The sequence below is a fragment of the Tenebrio molitor genome, chromosome 1, assembly GCF_963966145.1.
Source record: "Tenebrio molitor chromosome 1, icTenMoli1.1, whole genome shotgun sequence".
NCBI classification, from domain to species: Eukaryota; Metazoa; Arthropoda; class Insecta; order Coleoptera; family Tenebrionidae; genus Tenebrio; species Tenebrio molitor.
This window is the reverse complement of record NC_091046.1, coordinates 7,409,478-7,432,759: the sequence shown is the minus strand read 5'-3', so window position 1 is coordinate 7,432,759 and position 23,282 is coordinate 7,409,478. Positions and strand designations below refer to the sequence as shown.

Here is a 23,282-nt window from a genome sequence, read left to right as displayed (position 1 = left end):
TGGCTGCCATTTGGAAAACAAATCGAAGTTTGCTTTGCTCGCTGGAAACAAATGAGGAGGTTGTCATGGAAATAAAACAACAGTTCTGAAAAATATAAAATATTGTGTAATAATTGTGAAGTGCATATAAGACTGTAGAAACATGGAAATGGACGAGCCGTTTGGAGAAATAAGCAAATCTAGGCAAAGCTCGAGAAGTGGACGCGCTGAAAGTGTTTTTGCGACGGAGGCCAATGAGAAGAGCAAAGTCGAGGACAAACTCATTTGCAAGCCAATTCAGTCGTTCCACAGGTGAGCTTACATACTAGGAACTAGAACAAAAACAAAATAAATTCAAATAAGAGAAATAATGAAGAAAACTTACATTTTGAAGAATTAACAATTTTGACACGTTGATACCAGAAAAATGCAAGCCAAATAATATTTATTTTGTTTAGTTGTCATGGTAACGCCTAACAGCTACCAACGCCTACTCTTTATTTATTTTTAATGGTAACACGAGGTTTAATAAACTAAACAATATAATTATTTTTTGTGTTAATCTTAATCGTTAAAACCCCAATCAAAGATTTAATTCTTTATTGTGAGTAAAAAAAAATTGATTCTTCGGGTACCTATAAGAAATTTTCTTATTTGGAAATATGTAATCAATTTTAAACCTTAAAACAAATTGAAATTTCTCTTAAAGACATTCGGTATTGCAAATAAAAAAAAGTTGATTATTTCTACAAAACGTAGTTTTTAATCTGTTAGTTCCATTACACATTTCGATTTTTAACACATAACTTTCTTGTTATTTAAAGAGATTCCAATGCCATCTCATTTCACATTCCACACAAGAAATTACTCGAAAAAATTGAATACAGAAAAGAGCCACCAGAACCTTTGGTAAGTCTTTTCACATATCTACTACAATTAATAAAAAATGGGTCAATTTGTTTATAATAAACTACCTTCGAATGAATGAAGGTGTTGGACTGAAAGACAGTGCTATTATATTTTTCTAGGCTGGCTTTTCTGAAATTCAAGAAAACTTACTGAGTCGTAAGCGAAGTGCTTCAGAGGATATCGAACTCAGCTCATCAGAAGAAGACACTGCCTCCGGCGAAGGTAAAAATCCAAAATCGCAATAAAAATCTGTATCATGTCAACCTTGTTCGATTCGAAATAAACGTTTGTTTGCAATTTCAGTTTCTAGATTTGGGTTAAAATTTAAGCGAGACTCGGGCCCCAGTTCGGTAGCAAAGGAACCCGTTTTTCCTCATGCAAGACTGCACGATGTTATGAATCAAACAGAATGGATAAACAAAATGAGAAACGCAACAGACGGTTCATTTATTTACATGACGTATACAGTTCCGAAATCATCGGAACTGTATTCACCTTACGCCCTCAGGTAAATGCCGAAAATCAACCAAAAAGTAGAGTTTTGATCGAACTTTTTCTAGCGTTGTACCCTATACCAAAGTTGACAAATCCAATTTCTTTACCATGAGCACCAAAGGCGTGATGCAACATACAGGCGTCGAGAACGTATTCACGCCTTTAGACGTGTGGGAAAGGGAATATCTGATGTACTGCAAATTGATGCACTTCCGCACGTTTTACCGTTTTCGATTATGGAAGGGTTTTTATGTCTGGAGGAAAGCTGTCGTTCGTAAAAAATTCAAAGCGGCTCAGACGCACCTGAACGACAATTTATTCATCCTGAATAAAGAGTTGGGAGCGGGGCTTTTGGCCATACAACAGATGTGCGACAAAATGACTGACATCTCTTTTATCGATGCCGAGTGCATAGAAGACTTTCTGCTCTTCTATTTTATAGAAAATCAGGTCTAAATTGAGAATGACAGTGTGAGATTTGTTTTAACGTTGTTTCATTTAAGATGGAAAAGTTAGAATCTGTTTCTGAAAAATTGCAAGAATTTAGGGAAGTGGCAAAAGACATCGTCGGCAATTCCTGTCACGGTGCCCTTTTAGCCAAAGGTTTTGTACCAAACGAGCTCCTAATAGAACCGAGCAAAGGTACTAGTTTTTTGAGCTTTATTTAACAAGGTACTCTATTTGAAATATTTTAGAGCGAAAACGAGGGGCGATAGCTAAAGCGCAAGCGAAGAAAACTTCCTACATTGAACAAGCGGCTAAAAAGAAGTTTTGCATGCGCTTAACATGGTTTGCATTATCAACAAATTGTCAAACTTTTAACGCTGAAATTAACAATTCCAGTTTTATAATACTTGCTGATTATTTGATGATTGATCTGATGCATAATTTAATCACCCGCTCCACAGACGATCTTAACATAATCCTAGAAAAGCACATCCAATTTTTACCCTCACAAGAAACGATCGAAACGGTTGATATCAACGGTGTTTTAGAAAAGCCTCGCCCAGATGACGCCCCACAGGTAGTTTTTTTAAACCATCGAAACCACAAAACTGAAGTTGTTTTGAAGCTTCCTTTGTTCATCACTGACGTGGTGCTCGATTCGGAGAAGCTCTCTCTAGATCCATCTCTGAATGTCACTCTGGACATATTCAACCAAATTATGGACTTGTGGCAGGAGCACTGTAAGGCAATAAAATCGTTCACGGCAGACGAGATGTATAAAATATTCACAAAGTGAGGAAAATTCACGATCAATATCATTTACTAACTTGAAATTCTAGTCCAATAATAAATGGAAAAGAAGAAGAGAGGATATGCGGGTGGGGCCCCAGCTTAACTTTTTATTTAAATGACGACAGAAGACTTGAATCTGAAAGACAAAGAGTTATTGAACAGTTCAATTACAATTACGACTTGGCACAGATGTACGTCAACAGGTTTGACTACATTCGAGAATTCTTCGCCGAAGATGAACTAGTTGAAGAAGAGCATATAAAACAAGAAAAGGGTATCTTTTTAAATAATGTATTATCGTCAGATTAAGTGTAATCTTTTAAACAGATATTGAAACGTTTCGCAACATGTGTAACAGATTTCATCGAGAAATTGACATCATTGACGGTATCATTCTCAATCAACCATTCGGATTGCTAAATTTGCAACTGAAGAACTTCAAAGATGGAGCCAAACCCGAACCCGAACGACTCATCGCAGCGTTGACAAATATTCTTCCATGGTACAACCCACAGATTTTGTTGCATTTTTTACGGTGATGATTTGCAGGATCGGCAAAAATGAAATCGACAGATTGATGGAGGCGTCCGACGACATGGAAAACACGCTAAACCACCAACCCGTCACCACTGTAGATTACGTCAAATATTTGGAGTATTTGGAAGATGCAAATTCGAAACTCAACGACATGGAAACGGATCTAGACTACTGTAAAGAACTGTACGATATCATGGAGGAGTTTGCGATACCGATTCCCGACGAAGACATGTCGAATTATCTTGGAGTCAGTGTGACTATGGCCTCTTTGAGAAATTTAGTTGACAGGAGGATCGACGAAACTCCTAAAATACTAAAGAGTTTCAACGACCAAATGAACAAGGACATAAGCGCGTTGATCTCTGAAGTTGGTAAAATAAAGGACGAGTGCATGGTGGGTTTTGCATCAGTTAAAAGATTGGCGTTTTATTCAAATTTTTAGCAACCGTGGTTGTACGACATCGACTCAAATATCGGTGAAGTAACAGAGTTCTTAAACGATCTGTATGACCGACTGGTGGCTTGCCAAGAAAGAGCTGCGGAGTTCAAGGGTTACCAGAAAGAATTTAGGGTAAAAAATTTGCAAAAAATAAATTTACGCTCACTTTAAACTTTTAGCTTGAAGTTACCAGATTTGACATTTTGGATGAGGTCATGGCTGACGTCAAATTACGTATGCTGCTGTGGGAGAGTGTAACTTCCTGGAGCAAGACTCTCGACGAGTGGTACAATTCTGATTTCCATGAATTAAACGTGGACGAAATGAATCTGTTCACGGCCAAAACCATCAAGAATATTACTCTTCTGGAAAAAGGTCTGCCCAAAAATCTGATTGTTCCTAAGTTAAAAGACGACGTGGAACTGATGAAGAACAAGGTAACAAAAACAAGTGAAGAAACTCGTAAATTAAGGCGAATTTGTAGCTCCCTGTTGTGGCGTTCTTGCGCAACCCCTCTCTTCGCCAGCGCCACTGGATATTAGTGGAGAACATCTTGGGATACAAATTCAAACCTGAAGAAACGGTTACGTTGCAGCTTTTAGAAAATCTGAAAGTGTTCTCGTACGGCAACGAGCTTCAAGAAATTTCGGGACAAGCTAGCAGTGAAGCTGGATTGGAAGCTCTTCTCAAAAAGGTCTGTCTGTTGATTTTGGAAAGTCATTTAAACTGGTAGAATTCTAGGTGGAGGAAGCTTGGAAGACTCTGGAATTCCAAGTGATGCTCCACAAAGATTCCAAAGATGTGTACATTCTTGGCTCGCTTGAAGAAGTGCAAACTGTGCTGGACGACAGCACCATCAACATTACCACAATCGCAAGTTCAAGACACGTGGGGCCCATAAAAGCGAGAGTGGAGGAGTGGGCACGTCAACTAGACTTATTCTCCAGAACCCTGGTAAGAATTCGAGACTGTGGAATTCTTTTGGGTCACAATGAGTTTTAGGACGAGTGGGTGTCGTGCCAGCAGAGTTGGATTTATTTGGAAGTGATTTTTTCCGCGCCAGATATCCAGAGGCAACTCCCCAGCGAGTCAAAACTGTTTCTCATAGTGGACAAGTCCTGGAAGCTAATCATGAGAAGGACGGCGAAGGTAATTTTGAAATGTAAAATGGTGGCCGATTGATCACATTTGGTAGATGCCTTTGGCAATGGAAGCCGCTTTGTTCCCCGGCACCCTCGAGGATCTCCAAAAGAACAACGCTCTCTTGGAGCAAATCATGAAGTGTTTGGAGTCGTACCTGGAAGTGAAACGTGTGGCGTTTCCTCGCTTCTACTTCCTCTCGAACGACGAACTGTTGGAAATACTGGCCCAGGTGACCCACGCCACTTTAAAAATCGACCTTTTAACTGTTCTTTCAGACGAGAAATCCCCACGCTGTCCAACCCCATCTCCGCAAATGCTTCGACGCAATTGCCAAACTGGAGTTTGCCTCCAAAGAGGACGAACTGGGCATTGGCGGCGACGAAGGTGACCTGGGTAAATCGAAATCTGTGACGATGCTCACCACGAACATCGCGGCCATGATAAGTCCCGAAAGCGAAAGAGTTGGTCTTACCAAGGGCCTCAAAGCGAGGGGAAATGTTGAAGACTGGTTGGGAAAAGTCGAACAGTCGATGGTTTTTTCCCTGAGGAAGTTAATGAAAGCATCGCTAGCTGATTACCAGCAGAGTCCAAGAACCGAGTGGATGGTCAGGCACCCCAACCAGATAGTTTTGACAGTCTCCCAAATCATGTGGGCGAAAGGAGTCCACAAGATACTGGACCACTCTGACGCTCACGGTCATTTGGAAAAGTACGAACAGAAGTGTATAAATGACCTCAACGACTTGGCAGCGCTGATCCGGACGGATTTAGATTCTGTCACAAGGAAGGTCCTGATTGCTTTGATAACTATCGACGTTCACGCAAGAGACACGATCCACAATATGGTAGAACACAATGTTGCGAAAAGGTAAGAGATGATGGCCACATCAACAACCGCTTCAATTGTTTTGGGTTCACAGTGACAGTTTTGATTGGTTGAAAGTTCTGCGATATTACTGGGATGACCATTTAGACGACTGCATCGCTCGTATGTCGTCAGCTCACTACGTTTACGGTTACGAATATTTGGGGGCTGCGGGGGTTTTGGTAATAACACCTCTGACTGACAGGTGCTACTTGTGCCTCATGGGTGCCCTCCAACTGGATTTGGGTAATTGCAATTTACTAGTACAGCTATTGAACAAATTATATTTCGATTTTTAGGAGGAGCTCCGGCTGGACCTGCCGGTACAGGAAAAACTGAAACCACCAAAGACTTGGCCAAAGCTCTGGCTATACAGTGTGTGGTGTTCAACTGTTCGGAAGGCCTCGACTACAAAATGATGGGCAGATTTTTCTCTGGGCTTGCCCAGTCAGGAGCTTGGTGTTGCTTCGACGAGTTTAACCGCATCGACATCGAAGTGTTGTCGGTGATAGCTCAACAGATCATCACGATAAGAAATGCAAAAGCGGCTAAATTACAACGGTAAACTCGACGCAAGCGTTGTGTTGATACAATTGTGACTGTTTTGATTAGGTTCATGTTCGAAGGAAGAGAAATTAAATTGGTGCAAAGATGCGCGGCGTTTATCACGATGAATCCAGGTTACGCTGGAAGAACTGAGCTTCCGGATAATTTGAAAGCTATGTTCAGACCTATTGCCATGATGGTGCCCGACTATGGTAAAACCAGACAGTGTTTCGTCTCAAAACTTAGACGTTTCTTGCAGCACTAATCGCCGAAGTAATTTTGTATTCCGAAGGCTTCGAGTCGTCGAAAGTGTTGTCACAGAAGATGGTCCAAATGTACAAGCTCTGTAGCGAGCAACTTTCTCAACAGGACCACTACGATTTTGGGATGCGCGCTGTAAAAAGCGTTTTAGTTATGGCGGGGGCTCTGAAACGTGCAACTCCAGATAGAGATGAAGATGTCGTTTTAATTTGTGCGCTGCGAGATAGCAATCTGCCGAAATTTTTGGCCGACGATTCGCTCCTGTTTCAAGTAATTACGTTTTGGCAAGTGGTTTAAAAAATAAACTTTTTTGTGTAGGGAATTTTGGGCGACTTGTTTCCTGGAATAGAACTCCCGGAGCAAGATTACGGCAAATTCCAAGAAACTATCGTTGACGTTATGATCGCGCAAGCGTTACAACCTGAGATGGCATTGGTAAAGAAAGTGATTCAGTTCCACGAGACCATGATCGTCAGATGGGGTGTCATGCTGGTGGGTCCCACTGGTGGCGGAAAGAGTACCGTCTTGAACGTACAGAATGCGAATCTCGACAGTCTTCCACTTTTGATCGATAACATTCCAGACTTTGAATAAAGCACTGACGAAGATGCACAGCGACGGAATCGAAGGACCTTACTACCACCCGGTTCACACGTACACGATGAACCCCAAAGCTGTAACCGCTGGGGAGCTTTACGGTGAGGTAAATGTCTACACGCTGGAGTGGCGGGACGGGCTTATGGGTATCATGATGAGGACAGCGGTGCAGGTTAGAACTTTTCGCAACTAGTAGGTGCGGAATTTTGATGACAATTTGACAGTGCACGGAAGAAGATCACCAGTGGATAATATGCGACGGACCGGTCGATGCCGTCTGGATCGAAAACCTGAACACCGTCCTAGACGACAACAAAATGTTGTGTTTGGCAAATTCTGAAAGAATCAAGTTGACACCATACGTGCACATGATTTTTGAGGTGATGGATCTGGCCCAGGCATCACCAGCAACAGTCAGCAGATGCGGGATGGTGTACATCGACCCAGACGAGATAGGTTGGCTGCCTTACGCCAAATCGTGGGTCCAACGTCTCGACGAAAGTGTTGTGAACGCGGAACTAAAAATGTTGCTGGTTAGCTTATTTGAACATGCAGTCGAAAAAGGTTTTGCTTACATCAAGAAACACGGAGAATATAGCATGCACCAGGTAAGGTTTCAAGTTTTAGCGGTAGGTACTTGGTGCAATCGGTGTTTAAGGTCGACATTAGTAAAGTGGCCATGTTGTGTGCAATTATCGAAAGTTACATAAACGTACCTAACTCCTTGGAAAACATCGGAGAAAAGAGCAAAGTGAAGAGTTACCTGTGCCAGATATTTATATTCGCGTATGCTTGGGCGCTCGGTGGTAACCTCTCCGACACGTCGAGAGAGAAATTTGAGACCTACGTGAGGGACCAGTTTGAGGAACATCCAGATTCGAGGTATTAAAACGTTGTCAACAATTCACGCGTTCAGTTCAAATGTTTAGATTGCCCCCTGGAGTCGACCTTTTTGGCGTGTTCATGAACGTGAACGACCATCGACTGGAACCTTGGGTCAAAATGCTACCCACTTTTTCGTACAACAAAGACACGCCGTTCTTTGAAACCCTGGTTCCCACCACGGACACCGTACGGTTCGGTTACGTGATGGAGCGCCTCATGTACGTCAACTATCCAGTTCTTTTCGTGGGAGATACGGGTAACAGCTTGAAAAAAATTGAGCCACAAAATTAAGTTGATAACTTTTGCAGGTGTGGGGAAGTCGGTGATTGCGAAAGATGTCCTCAATAAATTGTTCGAAACGGGTTTATACGTCCCCGTGACGATCAACTTTTCGGCGCAAACCAGCAGTTTCAGGACGCAAGAGATTCTGGAGTTGAAACTGGAGAAGAAGAAGAAGACTTTGCTGGGGGCCCCTTTGGGCAAAAAGGTTATCGTGTTTGTGGATGACGTGAATATGCCAAAATTGGAGACGTACGGAGCCCAACCGCCCATCGAACTCTTGAGGTAAAGTCCATTCAATAAACATCTGGACTGTCAAAATCAAAATTACAGTTGTTAGGTTGGTTAAATCACTAGTTATTTTCATATTGCCCAGTTGTTATCTATGATTTTTTAATTTTTCATACTATTCATTTGTTTAAATTGACATTGTCAAATAAATTGCAAAATTATTTAAATGTATTTTGTAAAAAAGTTAAAATGGAAAGTTCAAAACGAACTAGGGTGGTTCTAGTCGCGCGAGAGAAGAGGGCCATAAGAAATTATTATGAGGAACAAACAAAAAAGTGATAATAACGGGAAGAAATTACAAATTTGTGCCAAAGCCGGTCCAGTATTGTTAACTAAGAATTGGTGTTCGTTCTTGTGATTCAGAAATCAAAATTTTGCAGAGAAGTGTTAATCAAGTGTTAAATAATAAATGAACAGATTAGTTTATTTTGGATGATTTTGGTTGTTGTTTAATTTGTTACCTGTTTTCATTTTGTCGCGTGTTTTCTATAAACTTTATTAAATTGCTCTAATTCATTTAGTTGCTGCATTTCACTTCAAGTGTTCGAAGCAATGAATGATTCAAAACATTTTTAGTTCAATGATTAAAAATGAAAACATAACCTAAATATATTTTGTAACTAAATTTTGATGTCGGTACACTAGCGAAATTTTTTTATATCCAAGTACAGTCAAAACAAGCATTTTATTTAAAATTTAATTTTGACAGTCCAGGAGTTTTTTGAATTTACTTATACCTAATTATGTCGCGATGAGTTTATTTGAGACTGAAATTGTAACAGGCAATTCTTGACCTATGGTGGTTTGTACGATCGCGAGAAACTCTTCTGGAAGGAAATTCGAGACGTGATCATCTCGGCAGCTTGCGCCCCCCCTGGAGGGGGAAGAAACCCGCTGACCCCCCGATTCGTCCGCTTTTTCGGGATGCTGCTCGTCCCCCCACCAAATGAATTCTCCCTCAAAGCGATTTTCAAGGTACTGTGTCCGTGGCGCATCTCTTCGTCTACGTTTTTGCTTTTCAGGCAATACTCAGAGGGTTCCTCTTTGACTTTTCCAACGAAATCAGAGATTTGGCCGACTACATGGTAGGTGCTGCCGTCGAGATATATCTCAGAATAGCAACAGACTTGTTACCAACCCCTGCCAAATCCCACTACGTGTTCAACCTTCGCGATCTCTCCAAGTGCGTCCAAGGAGTACTTCAAGCCGATTCGGGCACCATGAGGGAAGAAATTGTGATGTTGCGACTGTTTTACCACGAATGCTTGCGCGTGTTTCACGATCGTTTGATCAACATAGAGGACAAGTCTTATTTTTATTTCCTAATGAGGGAAATCTGCGGTCGAAATTTTGGAACAGCAGTTTTGGCGCTTCCGGACCAACCGGTCATCACAAATCCACCTTTGCTACTGTTTGGAGACTTCATGCAATACGGCGCCAACAAACAAGATCGCATATATGAAGAAATCAAAAATATTGACAAAATGAGGAGTGTGCTACAAGTACAAACAAATCTTCCCCCAGTTTATGATCTACATCTAACCGTTCGATTTTTAGGATTACCTAGATGATTACAATCTTCTCGAGTCTAAAGACATGCATCTGATATTTTTCATGGATGCAATCGAGCACTGTGTTCGCATTGCCAGAATCTTGAGATCTGAGCGTGGAAACGCTCTTTTAGTTGGGGTCGGAGGGATGGGAAAGCAGAGTCTGACAAGACTGTCGTCTCATCTGAACGCTTACAAGTCAGTATCTTAAGCTCGATCGTTGCAGTTTGTATTGGGTAATTTGTAGGTGTTTTCAAATCGAACTAACAAGGAACTACGATCGAAGCTACTTTTTCGAAGACTTGAGAAAAATGTATTTCAACGCTGGTGCCAACAACGCAAACTCGGTGTTCTTGTTCACCGACACACAAATAGTGCAGGAAGACTTTTTGGAGGACATTAACAACATACTGAATTCTGGTACGTATTTTTGCGTGGGGAAAACTTACTGAATACAACATTTTAGGGGAAGTTCCAAATCTGTTTGAAGCTGACGAATACGAAAAGGTAATTATTGCTGTCAGGGATCCGGCTAAGGCTGTCGGAATCGACCCTACCAACAGAGACGGAATATATGACCACTTCATAAGTCGAGTTCGCAGCAATTTACACTTGGTAATATGCATGAGTCCCGTGGGAGACGCTTTTAGGTAATTATGCGATCAATCTACGACATCATTTCTGAACATTTCGTCTCAGGCGGAGATGTCGTATGTTTCCTTCGCTGGTAAACTGTTGCACTATTGACTGGTTCGAAAAGTGGCCCCACGACGCGCTACTATCTGTGTCTCAAAACGCTCTGCAAAGCTTAGGAAGCGAAGAAGTTTGTAACAATTTATCCACAATATGTGTGACGATGCACGAGGTAGGTTTTGGAAAATCGCTTGCAAAATTTTTCACGGCGGTTTGCAGAGTGTTGAAGCAATGACACAAAGGTTTTACGAAGAGATGAGGCGCCACTACTACACCACTCCTAGCAGTTATCTGGAACTGCTAAAATTGTACAAAATTATGTTGGCAATTAAGAAAGAACAAGTCCATTTCAAGCGAGACAGAATCTCTAATGGGTTGCACGTAAGCGAGTCCAATTTAATGTTGATTTGAATGTAACAATAATATTTTAAAGAAATTGTACGAAACCAATGCGGTTATTCAAACCATGAAAGATACGTTGACAGCTTTAGAACCTGTGTTGACGGAGAAGTCTATCGCTGTGGATGACTTGATGACAAATTTGACAAAAGAACAAAAACAGGCCGACAAAGTTCGAGCTGTGGTGAAAAATGACGAAGAAATTGCTAAGGTGAGTTTAGATCATAAGCAAAACAGATCTAAGTATCGTGGATTAGGTGAAAGCAGAAGATACTCAAGCTCTGGCGGATGACGCTCAAAGAGATTTAGATACAGCACTGCCGGCCTTAGACGCTGCGACTAAAGCGTTGGAAGCATTGAATAAAAACGATATTAATGAAGTAAAAGTGTTTCAAAAACCGCCAAAACTTGTACAGTTCGTCATGGAATCAATTTGTCTTTTATTGGGAGCAAAGTATGATTACAAAATTCGATAGAACTGGTTTTTAAGAACGTTTTTAGGACGGACTGGCCTTCTGCCAAGATAGTTCTCGGTGACGTGAACTTTCTGAAAAAGCTGCAAGAATACGATAAAAATCATATAACGGATCCCATGTTGCGAAAATTGAAAACCTACATCGACCATCCAGATTTTGTCCCCGACAAAGTTGGTAGAGTGTCTAAAGCGTGCAAGAGTATGTGCATGTGGGTGAGAGCCGTCGACATGTACGCCAAAGTGTTCAAAATTGTGGAACCGAAGAGAAAAAGGTAACGACTGACACCAAACAAACACGATTTAATACGGTGTAATGTAGACTGGAACAGGCTGAAAAAGAACTGAATCAAGTTATGGGACTACTGAGAGAGAAACAAAGACAACTTGCCGAAGTAGAAGCGATGATTGCGGGCCTAGAAGCTAAATTTAATCAAACTGTGGCCGAAAAAGATACTCTTGAAGCCGAAATGGAGCTGACGTCGAACAGACTGAACCGTGCGGGTCGGCTCAACGTTGCTCTGGGTGATGAACAAACCAGATGGGAGAAGTCTATCAAAGTAAGTTCTAAGTCGGTGTTGCAAGTGTGCGATTTAGAGTTGAACAATTTAGGATTTTGCCACGGAGCTTAAAAATTTACTGGGTAATGCCTTAATAGCGGCAGCTTGTGTGGCGTATTTAGGTGCCTTCACGAGTTCATATCGCGTTGAACTGGTAGACATGTGGGTCCAAGAATGCAAAGAACTCGAAATTCCAGCGTCACAAAATTTCAGGTGACTTTCTACACATTTTGAAACACAAAATAAGTGAATTTTTCGCAGTTTGATTACGGTCCTGGCCGATCCCTACGACATCCGCATGTGGAACTCTTTCGGCCTACCTAGAGATACCGTCTCTACCGAAAACGCGATTCTTGTGACCCAGGCTAGCAGATGGGCTCTGATGATAGACCCCCAAGAACAAGCGAATCGATGGATACGTCAAATGGAAGCGGCTAACGACCTCAGAGTTGTCAAACTGACAGACGCAAATTTTTTGAGAGTTTTGGAAAGTGCAATTCGTATCGGTAAACCTGTACTCCTCGAAGAAGTCGGAGAAACTTTGGATCCCACTTTGCGTCCCATACTTATGAAACAAACCTTCATGCAGGTTTAAATTATTTCACAAATTTTCAATGTTTTTAAACGCGCTTTTTAGAGCGGAAGGCTTCTCATACGATTAGGAGATTCAGACATAGAGTACGATTCTAATTTCAAGTTTTATGTGACCACAAAGTTGGCAAATCCGCACTATTTACCAGAAATTTGCATACAAGTGACAATTGTCAATTTCACCGTGACTCCTTCCGGTTTAGAGGACCAACTCTTGGCGTAAGCACAGATCCGAAGATTTTTTATGAGTCTAAAATGTATTTCAGTGAGGTGGTGCGATTAGAACGGCCTGATTTGGAATCTCAACGAACAGAATTGATTGTACGAATCAATAACGACAAAACACAACTTAAACTCATCGAAGACAAAATATTGAAGTTGTTGTATCAATCGGAAGGCAACATTTTGGACGACGAAGAATTAATTGAAACTCTCAATGAGAGCAAAGTAATGTTATTAGGAAAGAAATGAATTTTATCTGGTAAAATTTAATGTGACTTTAGGAAACTTCCGCTGTTATTGCCGCACGACTGATCGAAACCGAGTCAACAGAACATAAGATATCAGAAGCTCGTGAGAAATACAGAACTGTAGCGATTAGAGGGTCGGTGCTTTATTTTGTTATCGCACAGCTCGCAGAAATTGACCCCATGTATCAATATTCTCTAAAGTACTTCAAACAAGTGAGTAAAACATATTTGGAAATAGATAATTTAACGCACCACGTAGAAATTCCACAATATGAATGTAACAATTATTCCTGGCGTCTTTACCAGCAGTCCACTTCCTAGTGTAAATTTTTCAAAATTAATGTATATTTTACATTAAACGCGACCACACCTAATTATACGGTTGGCTTCAAAAAAAAAACGGGAACTGTCAGAAAAAGTTCTGTCAGATTTTATTAAATTTTTATAGTTTGCAACGGCCTTTTAGAGTTTAGGTTAAAAAACTGCACTTATGTGTCAGAAATACTACTGTCAAACGGACACAAATTGACATAAATTGACAAATTAAATTTCCAATTCACATTAGGTCAGATTTCAATTCCCGTTTTTTTTTGAAGCCAACTGTAGTAGTTTATTTAACGAGTTCGTATGTAATTTGAGCTTTTTTTGGCATGAGTGGGCGAGTTTAAAACTCGAGTGAAACGAGCGTTTTAAAGGTCCACGAGTGCCAAAAAAGCCCAAATTACACAAGAACGAGTTGAATACAACGTTTTTTTGTTCGACGAGCCCCCCAAAGGCTCCAAATCGCTTAAAATCTTTAAAATTAGCTTGACGTTTCGTTTTGACAAGTTGTCAAATTTATCAAAATCCGTTCACACAAGAGAAAATTCTCAAATTCTGACAGTGTAGAACAAAAAAAAAACCAGAATGTGTCGTAAAGAAGTGAAACTTTTGTATTACAGGGAAACATTGTAATTATTCATCAATCACTTTTAAATAGCATATTAACAACAAAATTGTATATTTTAATGAAGAAAATAAATTATAAACAACGATAACACTAAACAATATCGAAAAGCGTAACTCTTGTTCATTTTTAAGCCTCCAAATCAAAGAGAGGACATTATTGATAAATGCCGTGAGTGTGACAAAGACAGAGACACTGCTTCCACTCGACCCAATAGTGTTTACCCCCACCACTTTTCGTCACACAAAAAGGTTGCCGATCAGAATTTCAAGACCCGCCCATAAAAAGTTTCACTTCAAAAAGTGTAAAACGTATAGTGCTTGTAACTTCCTAAGGAATTCTGACTTAAACCCTAAATAAACCGAACAAAGACCCTACTTAAAGAAATTTATTGTCATATTGTGCCTGTCAATCACTAGTGGGTCTCCGACAAATATTTTGAGTACTACCCCCAGGTAATTTTTTTCTCCGAGGCCGGCTAGTGATTGACAGGTACAATATCACAATAAATTTCTTTAAGTAGGGTCTTTGTTCGGTTTATTTATGACTTAAGCCAAAATTCCTTAGGAAGATAAAAATACTATAACTGCGGTATCTCTCGAAACATTCAAAAATTGGCTGCTTGTCAAATTTATATCAACGCTGCCAACCAAACAATGTAGAAAATACCTACCAGGAAGTAACTCTGCCAACCTTACTTTTTATCTATTTTTTTAGTAACAACTAATAAATAGTAAATAAATAATTAAAAATAAATAAATAGTAATAAACTCGGCTTTATGTTATCACAAAAAAATGCTAAATAACCATTTTTTTTTTAGATATTTAACACTGTAATTGAGACTAGCCAAAAAAGCACCGACCTACAGAAGAGACTGAATACTTTGTTGAAAGAAATCACTTTATTCGTCTACACCAATGTTTCCAGAGGCCTCTTCGAAAGACACAAACTCGTTTACAGTTTCATGCTTTGTGTTGGTATTTTGCACGAAAAGGGCGAGATTTCAGACTTACAGTGGAATTTCTTACTGAGGGGACCAGTCGGCGCCAAAATAGAATTACCCCAGAAACCTAATTACCCCACAATTACTGATGCTATGTGGCTGGCGGCCAACTTTTTGGCTATTACTATTCCAGAATTTAAACAACTACCACATGAAATCACCAACACCATTGAGATAAAAATATCTGATTTTCATCAGAGCATAACGGTAATTCAGAAAGCAGCGCCACAGAGCGCTGTAGATTGGGATAAGCTACTGGATGACTTCAATAAATTGTTACTGCTGAAGACATTAAAAGAAGAAAAATTGGTTTTCGCAATTACGGAATATGTCAAAAGCAAGCTTGGAAAAGCGTTTATCGAAAGTCCGCAAGTTTCCTTACAGATCCTGTGAGAATTTAACAAAATGTTTAAGCACTGTGACAACTCTTTCTTTTAAGATTTCAAGACACATCCAACACGACTCCGCTTGTTTTCGTGCTGAGTCCAGGTTCCGATCCATTTGGATCTTTCCAACGATTTGCCGATGAAATGGGTTTTAAAGAGAGAATTAGGTCGATCTCTCTGGGGCAAGGGCAAGGTCCTGTAGCGGAAAAAATAATCGAACAAGGACTGGAACGTGGCGATTGGGTGTTCCTCCAAGTACTGTCACATTTTTACGTAAAGCCACTCTTGAAACGAGCGATTTTTAGAACTGTCACTTGGCAACCTCGTGGATGTTGGCCATGGAGAGACTAATACAACGAATAGCTGAACAATCGGCGAAAGTACACAAGGAATTTCGACTGTACATGAGTTCGATGCCTTCAAAAGCGTTTCCAGTGTCAGTTTTGCAAAATTCTGTCAAAGTCACGAACGAACCTCCGAAAGGCATCAGGGCAAACATCAAAAGAGCTTTCACTGACATGTTGCAAGACTTTTTCGAGGACCATCGTGAGTATTAATCTGTCAAACGAGCAGTTTATAATTTGGAAATGAACTAGCACTGAAGCAAAACTGGCGGTGCATGATTTTCGGAATCTGCATGTTTCACGCGATCATTCAGGAAAGGAAAAAATTTGGGCCTCTGGGCTGGAACATAACGTACGAATTCAACGACAGCGACAGAGAATTTGCTTTTAACACTTTGAAGATGTTTTGCGCTGAAAGAACAATCCCGTGGGATGCTTTGGAGTACCTAACAGGTTAGAGACTGGAGTTGAAGGGGGAAAACTGTGACGGTTAAGTTTTCAGGGGAAATTACTTACGGTGGCAGAGTCACAGACTACTGGGACTTGAGGTGCTTGAAAACCATTCTAAAAATATTCTTCTCTCCTCAAATTTTGAGACCCAGTTACAAATATTCCAGCAGTGGGATCTACTACTGTCCCACACATTCCAAACTGGAGAGCTACCAACAATTCATTGACAGTTTACCTATTCTAGAAGAACCAGAAATATTCGGAATGCACGAGAACGCCAATATTGCGTATCAGATCAAAGAAACGCAAAACATAATTTTAACAATAATGGAAAGCCAACCCCACACAGCTGGTGGAGGTGATGGACACCACACAGATGACATCGTCTTCGAGTTGGCTAACTTAGTTACAGATTCCATAATGACCAAAATAAAAACTGACGAGGCTAACGTCAACATGTTCAAAGTAATAAAAAAATATCCACCTTTGCACAAAATATACGTAAGTCTTTCAGAGAGATGAGAAAGGTCGTTTACCGTCACTTACCACCGTTTTAATGCAAGAGGTTGATCGTTACAACAAACTACTTAAACTTATCCATAATTCGATGGACAACTTGAAAAAAGCAATTAAGGGTTTAGTGGTGATGTCGGAAGCTCTGGAAGAAGTTTACGTGGCCTTCACGAACAATCAGGTGGGTACGCAGATTTAATTGGATATTGGAGTCTCGAAAAATAATATCATTTTTGTAAACGTGTCTTTAGGTTCCCAAAATGTGGTCCAACAAAAGTTACAATTCGTTAAAGAGTCTCGGAAGCTGGATACACGATTTAGTCCTCCGGCTGGACTTCATAAGCGTAAGCAAGCATATTTTCGTGACACTTTTAGAACATTTGAATGTTTGCAGATCTGGGTGAAGTACGGCCAACCTGCTTCGTACTGGATATCTGGTTTTTATTTTCCTCAAGGGTTTTTGACGGGAACTTTGCAAACACACGCTAGAAAATACAATTTACCCATTGATCAACTCAAGTTCGACTTCGAGGTACAAAGAGTAATAATTGAACAAGAAGATGTGAAAAGGGTGCACGACGAACTGGAACACGAAGTGCGTATTTCTTTTTGACAAAAAAACGTATTCCAAAATGGGACGTTTTTAGGAGATGTCTGTCTACAAAGGATTACATCATCCACAAGACGGTGCTATAATTCATGGACTTTTTGCAGATGCCTGCCGTTGGGATACGAGAACATTAAAACTAGTGGATGCTAAACCAGGTTTAAAAAGTTTTTGAAACAATTTTTCTCTATAATGTTCTGTATTCGTAGGTGAAATTAATCCGTTGTTACCGGCCATCTGGATGTTACCGAAAACCGAAATGCCTCCTAATGATAAGCGATATGTCACACCTCTTTACAAAACTTCGGTAAGAGCAGGGGTGTTATCGACCACCGGTCACAGTACAAATTTTGTTATTGCTGTATTGTTGCCAACCGATAAACCGCAAAGTTACTGGATTCTTAAAGGAACCGCATTGTTGACACAAATCACCGATTAATTAATCAATCACGTTATAGTTAATGCGAATTAGTTAAGAATAGAACGTTTTATAACTAAAACAAGTGCTAAAATTGTTTTTTCCAATACCTTATCCACTTATTTATATTAAAATTTAAATTTACCTTAACTCGTTGTGGAGATCAGCGTTTGTTGCAAATGCAAAATTTCCTCTGGTATAATCTCACTTACACTTCTCCTCGAAGACTCGGAATAATTGGCGTACGTTTCAAGAAAATTCATTGCCAACGAAACTTCTAATGGTAACTCAGAACTTTTAATACTGAAACAAGGGCATTTAACTTTTTGGGGAGATGCGTCTTAAAACTTACCTAATGCTGAATCTTGTGAGTTGTGTGATGTAGTCTATCAGCAGTTTAATAAAACTTTTATTCAACTTGTCGTGGAACTGTTTGATTAGTGAATGTATCGCAACAGCAAATGCAGTCCCATCGATTTGATCCGAATTTCTTTTGCTTATATTTCCTAAAATGTATTTTTTTAAATTGTACGAGAAATTATTTTTTCTTTAGTATTCTACCTATTTGCCGCAAAAGAAAAAGTTTATTCAAATGCGCTATCACAAATATAAATATTGTAACGGAATGATTCTCGTCATATTTTGATGTAATGTATATTTTGTTAAAAGAATTATTTAATCCTGAATAATCAAAGTAATGGGATAGAGTAGACATAACTTCTTCGCCAGGGCTATAATTTCCACTAGTGATGTCTAACAACAACGCTCTACAAATATCAACTGCAAAGGCACATTAAAACAACTCTAACAACTTACTTGTTCAGCGATCGCAATGACGATTCCAAATTTTTCGCGTTAAATTTACAAGACTTGTTTAAATGAAATGCTATTAAATTCCTGAGCAATTGCAACTGGCCCACCAATAAAATACAGTCAAGAAAATCGTTCCATATTTTCGTAGTTCTATTGATGCAGTTTTGATAGAACTTGACAGGATTCTGCATGTCATCAACAGCACTGATTTCTTTTTGAATGTTGGATAAAATATTATGCCAGGAGTTAGTTTTAGGACTTTTATTCTCCAAAAACCCTGATAACTTTTGCAAATTTGATATGATCATAAACGAAAAAAGCCTGTCCAACCCCACCAGGCCTGAAATTTCTATGGCTGATACTACCAAAGCGATGGTCTCCTTATTAACTATGGGTTTGTGAGTTTTTATGTCATACCATGTCGACATTTGGTCGAGATAAACGGATTGTCTGAAATGATTTTGAAAATAACTCACAATTTAAATTATTCACTCTCACCTGGGATCTGTCAATCGCATGATTTCTCGTGCCAGTCTACCAATGAAATTCTCGCTTATGTTGTCTGTTGAAGGGTACAGAGGGATGGGAACGTGGCGGCTCTGGTAAGCACTCTCCCAAGTGTGGACTTTGTTGCGTAAAAATCCATTGCATTCCTGTTCCACGTTATAATTAATAATGCGAGTGACCTCTTCTTGCCAAATTTTCAAACCATTTATGTTTATGTAATCCTAAAACAAAATTAATCATTAAAATTGCATAATATGAATTATACAAAAATTTTGACAGCCACTGAATTGACAACTGCAGAGATCTCAACTGTCATTTTTGTTGGTCTAATAATGCCAGTGCAACTTTCAAATCCACCCTAATATAGTTAATGTTTATGTTTACACATTTGTAGAGCTTAAATTTTAAAATATATACAAAAACGTAATTTCAAAAAAAAAATTCTACAATTTTCCAACACAGCAGTTCTAAAAATGTTTTCATAAATTGTGCAACTACTTACCTGAATATATTCAAACGACCTTTTGTAGCCATCCATAATATGTCCCAACGAAACTAAACGTTGATCAAGCTCGTCCGCCTTGGATTTGTGATTAAAGATCAGCCCCGAATGCAACGCTTTTGAAATATATTGCACAAGTTCTTTCCGAATGCCGTCTTCGAGAAGTTGTTTCGGGTCCAAACAAATCACTCCAACTAGCGTACTCTTCATCATCCTCATACCTAAAAATGTGAAAATCTAGCGTGAGAAAAATTTGCAAATACATCTATTTCACCTTGACTGAAAACTGAGATTGAATGGGTGAGTTCGGCAAACTCGAATCTCTCGTTGAGCTGCGCATAATCTTTCAGCTTGTCCTTATCCAACCTGGTCGGCAACTCTTTCAATATCGACGTTTGTATCTCTATTATCCTGGCCATTTTTTCAAACATCATTTTCGGTATGATCTGCAGTACTTTCCTCACGTAGATCTCGAGCTCGCTGCTGTAATACTGCGACACCGAAATAAAATCTTCACTGTGGGCTTGATTGATCCGCAACAGCGGGACCTCCAACGCGGATGAGAGTTTAAGGAAAATGGCCCTCAGCTTGATGACAAGAGTCGGCTCTCTCTTGATGCCCAACTGCATGATGGGAGTGAACGAATCGATCAGCTCCCAGGCGTAACTCAAGTCGCCAATTATCTGCAAAGTGATCAAGACGTCTTCCTTGATGTTCATGTTTCGTATCATTTGATGCATGCACTTTCTCGTCTCGGACAAAAACTGTATCACTTGCATGTTCGACTCTAACTGATGGAACTCCTGCACTTCCTCCAGAGCTTGTATCAGCTGTACAATCTTCCTCGACGAAGCCCCATCGTCTTGGTTGAGGGTCTCTACTTGTTTCGATATCTCCAAAAACCACTGTTGCAAATTCTCGTTTTTCTGGATGCGGGTCAGCGGTTTGGTGCCACTGAAAACTTCGGACAATTCGACCAAACTCTTGAAGCTCTCCTCCTTCAAGTCTTTCCACTGGTTCTCCTTCTCGGTCAGGAGACTTTTGTAGATGTCTCTGGTGATAAGTTCCAGTTGAGCCGTGTTAAGAAGCAGCTTGAACAGCTGCACTTGTTCCAGCTTTGACTCGCTCAACACAAGCTCGCGCAGTTGCTTCAATTTCTTGTTTTTATCACTTTTCCCTGGTTTGATTATAGTGTGCAGCATTAACCAACGAATTGTGAAGTTGCAATCCCTCAACAAATTAATAATGTTGTTGACATCTTTCAATAAATTGTCCTTCGTCAAGTTTCCTTCTTTTAATTTTAGATTGCTCGCTTTGAGCAATGCCATTACGCTACCCCCGTAACTATTGGCGTATCCCTTTATGTTCACACTTTCTAGAGTGTTGTTGAGTGCTAGCTTCGCAGCTTTGAACGGTTCCCAAGTTTCTGCCAGATTCACAATAAAGCCCATGTAAACTGAAATAACCCAGTTGTCTGGAAAATATTTGTCAACAATTTCTCTCATGATGGCCGTTTGTGAGTGCAAAATGTTTGTTGAGAAGAACAGACAAACATATAGCATTGAAGCTTGGTGGGCTAAAGCTGTACTTCTATGTTTGGGTAATGGGTATACGGATAGCTGACCATAAATATCGTCTGAACGCAAGTGACCAATTACTACGTCTACATATGTTGATTTAATAGGAACTCGTCTACAATTTGTACCATCATTGAATCATGTCTAAATTGTCAATAAAAAAAATTACTGGAAATAATCCTCTGGATAGTTGTTTGGTTTCCTGACTGTATTATACCCAGTGTCTCGAAGTAATTTACATACGTCATCGATCTGACTTTGAGTATCGCTTCTTTGGGGAGTATATCGGTAGTAAGACACTAAAAGTCTTTCGCGAATGATACCTTCAATGTAAGCGTCAATGATTAGTAGCATTAGGCCGTACAAATACAAAGCTTCACACTAAAAGTGATGCAGAATATAACGCATTGCAAATGTGAAAGAGAACATGTATTACAAGCAACTGTTTTCCCTCCATGTCTGTAAAAATTGTCTCTAGAGACTGGTGAATGTAATATCCTTCCTCAAGTTCATCAAGAAAGTGATTTAGATCAGTTATGTATGTGTGGATACTTTCAAAAGTTAAATAGAATCTGTTTATCATTTCTATGTGATTGTCTCGAAATTCTTCATCCAGGTCTTGCAATTGCTAATAAATGCAAAGAAAAATTAAAATGAAGTTACAAGAAAAAGTACACCTAAAATTGTTTTAAAATGGTATCTATTGTTGACAACTATAGATACAACTAGACAATAAATAATAAACTGTGTAACTAAATAAATTAGTCTAAGGGCCGGTTTCACCAACGCTAGATAAAGTTAACTGTAGGTTAAAATGCTGCGTTACTTTGGTTACCTATTGTTATAACAATGTTTTCGTATATTTTAATCTGTAGTTAAATTTAACTCACGTTGGTGAAACCGGCTCTATGAGGCCGATTTCAAGTTGACTTGCGACGGTCGCACTTGTCATGGTAACGGCACAAGAGAGAAAGATGACGCATATTGGTAATTAATGTGTAGGACAAAGATAGCTACACATTTGCGCTGCGCCACCTATTTGCCACCATGATTTGAAATCGGGCTCTTAGACCCGGTTTATTCACCTTCAAGTAACTTTATTTGAACGGTAATTATCAGGGATCTACCAATAGCAGATTCTAAATCATAGCAACTACTGGCCAGATAAATTTACTTGAAGGTGAATAAACCGGGCTTAAAAGTGGCTAAAACTTTTTTTCAAAAATCGCACTGATATTCCACAAGCTCAGTAATGTGAAATTTATTTTTCATTTTTATAAAACCCAAGAAATGTCATCAATTTTGTACCATTATCCAAAATGACTGTTTCTTTTTTATCAACATTTTATGTTTTCACTTTTCTCTACATCTCAACTATTACAAAACAGTCTTGAAAATATATTATCTTGACTTGTGCCACATCAAGCAATTTACACATTACACTGTCACACACCTACCTCAGAGTTTTCAATTTTATAATTTTGAGCTTCTTCAATTTTGAAGTAACTGAAATCTAGTATAATGTCACCATATTTTTGCACATCATCTTTGGTTGCTAATCTAAAATTGTTAATTTATTTAAAAATGTACAGACCCTCTTGTAGACACGAACCTGTACGTCTGGGGTATGTAATCTTTCAGTCGAAGTAGTTCAGCAATAATTGCGTTCCCTCTAGAAACCAATTGCAAAATTGTCTGACCACATACGTTGTTTTCGGCAAGGAAATCCGGCATTCTTGCTTCGTTTCAATACAAAAGTTCAAATGAAATTGGTGTATATTATTTTATTTTTTGTTATTCACACATTTCTGACAACGTCAAAACAAATAATCTAACCTCAAATTGGGAGTTGCTGTCAAAACTCATTCGTTTGTAATGTACACCGTGCTACAAGTTTACTGTTGTTCACTTGAATCTGTGCTTGAAGTAATGATTTTAATATTATTTGCTCGTAAACAGGATTGTGCGTATTCGATATAAACTGTTTATGTGTGAAAAAAGAATTACGTTTTGCT

At 39.4% G+C, this 23,282-nt stretch overlaps 2 protein-coding genes across 4 annotated transcripts; one reads left to right on the top strand and one right to left on the bottom strand.

Moving 5' to 3' along the window:
- Positions 1-83: 83 nt before the first annotated feature.
- On the bottom strand, positions 84-23,135 carry Strump (WASH complex subunit strump). 2 transcript variants are annotated; one of them, XR_011159102.1, is made up of 13 exons: positions 22,880-23,135; positions 22,725-22,827; positions 21,704-21,895; positions 21,437-21,648; positions 19,965-21,382; positions 19,691-19,911; positions 19,180-19,409; positions 18,685-19,131; positions 18,430-18,635; positions 18,221-18,374; positions 18,014-18,171; positions 365-614; positions 84-311 (listed from the first exon to the last, which is right to left on the bottom strand). XR_011159102.1 is itself a non-coding variant. In XM_069045389.1 (12 exons), exons 1-11 carry the CDS (start codon positions 22,999-23,001, stop codon positions 18,015-18,017), a joined length of 3,462 nt encoding a protein of 1,153 aa, XP_068901490.1. In that variant the 5' UTR covers positions 23,002-23,134; the 3' UTR covers positions 84-311; position 18,014. The 2 variants fall into 2 exon arrangements, 1 of the variants encoding a protein (XP_068901490.1); XM_069045389.1 differs by lacking the exon at positions 365-614 and having other exon boundaries at positions 22,880-23,134.
- On the top strand, positions 618-17,962 carry Dhc16F (Dynein heavy chain at 16F). 2 transcript variants are annotated; one of them, XM_069045383.1, is made up of 53 exons: positions 618-1,110; positions 1,192-1,396; positions 1,449-1,833; positions 1,887-2,025; positions 2,079-2,172; positions 2,227-2,407; positions 2,456-2,622; positions 2,670-2,896; positions 2,950-3,124; positions 3,172-3,553; positions 3,602-3,730; positions 3,778-4,035; positions 4,083-4,292; positions 4,340-4,552; positions 4,601-4,747; positions 4,794-4,970; positions 5,017-5,609; positions 5,662-5,852; positions 5,906-6,167; positions 6,219-6,364; positions 6,412-6,683; positions 6,732-6,944; positions 6,997-7,182; positions 7,235-7,618; positions 7,669-7,892; positions 7,940-8,151; positions 8,204-8,459; positions 9,248-9,440; positions 9,488-9,967; positions 10,023-10,213; positions 10,263-10,435; positions 10,482-10,665; positions 10,715-10,880; positions 10,928-11,089; positions 11,142-11,318; positions 11,365-11,561; positions 11,609-11,854; positions 11,902-12,139; positions 12,192-12,352; positions 12,401-12,728; positions 12,777-12,949; positions 12,997-13,177; positions 13,234-13,413; positions 14,968-15,539; positions 15,590-15,791; positions 15,842-16,082; positions 16,133-16,333; positions 16,383-16,795; positions 16,845-17,024; positions 17,095-17,187; positions 17,238-17,438; positions 17,491-17,608; positions 17,660-17,962. In XM_069045383.1, the coding sequence occupies exons 2-53, from the start codon at positions 1,284-1,286 to the stop codon at positions 17,887-17,889; spliced, it is 11,817 nt and encodes a 3,938-aa protein (XP_068901484.1). In that variant the 5' UTR covers positions 618-1,110; positions 1,192-1,283; the 3' UTR covers positions 17,890-17,962. The 2 variants fall into 2 exon arrangements, with proteins under 2 accessions (XP_068901484.1, XP_068901474.1); XM_069045373.1 differs by having other exon boundaries at positions 2,227-2,622.
- Positions 23,136-23,282: the final 147 nt, after the last annotated feature.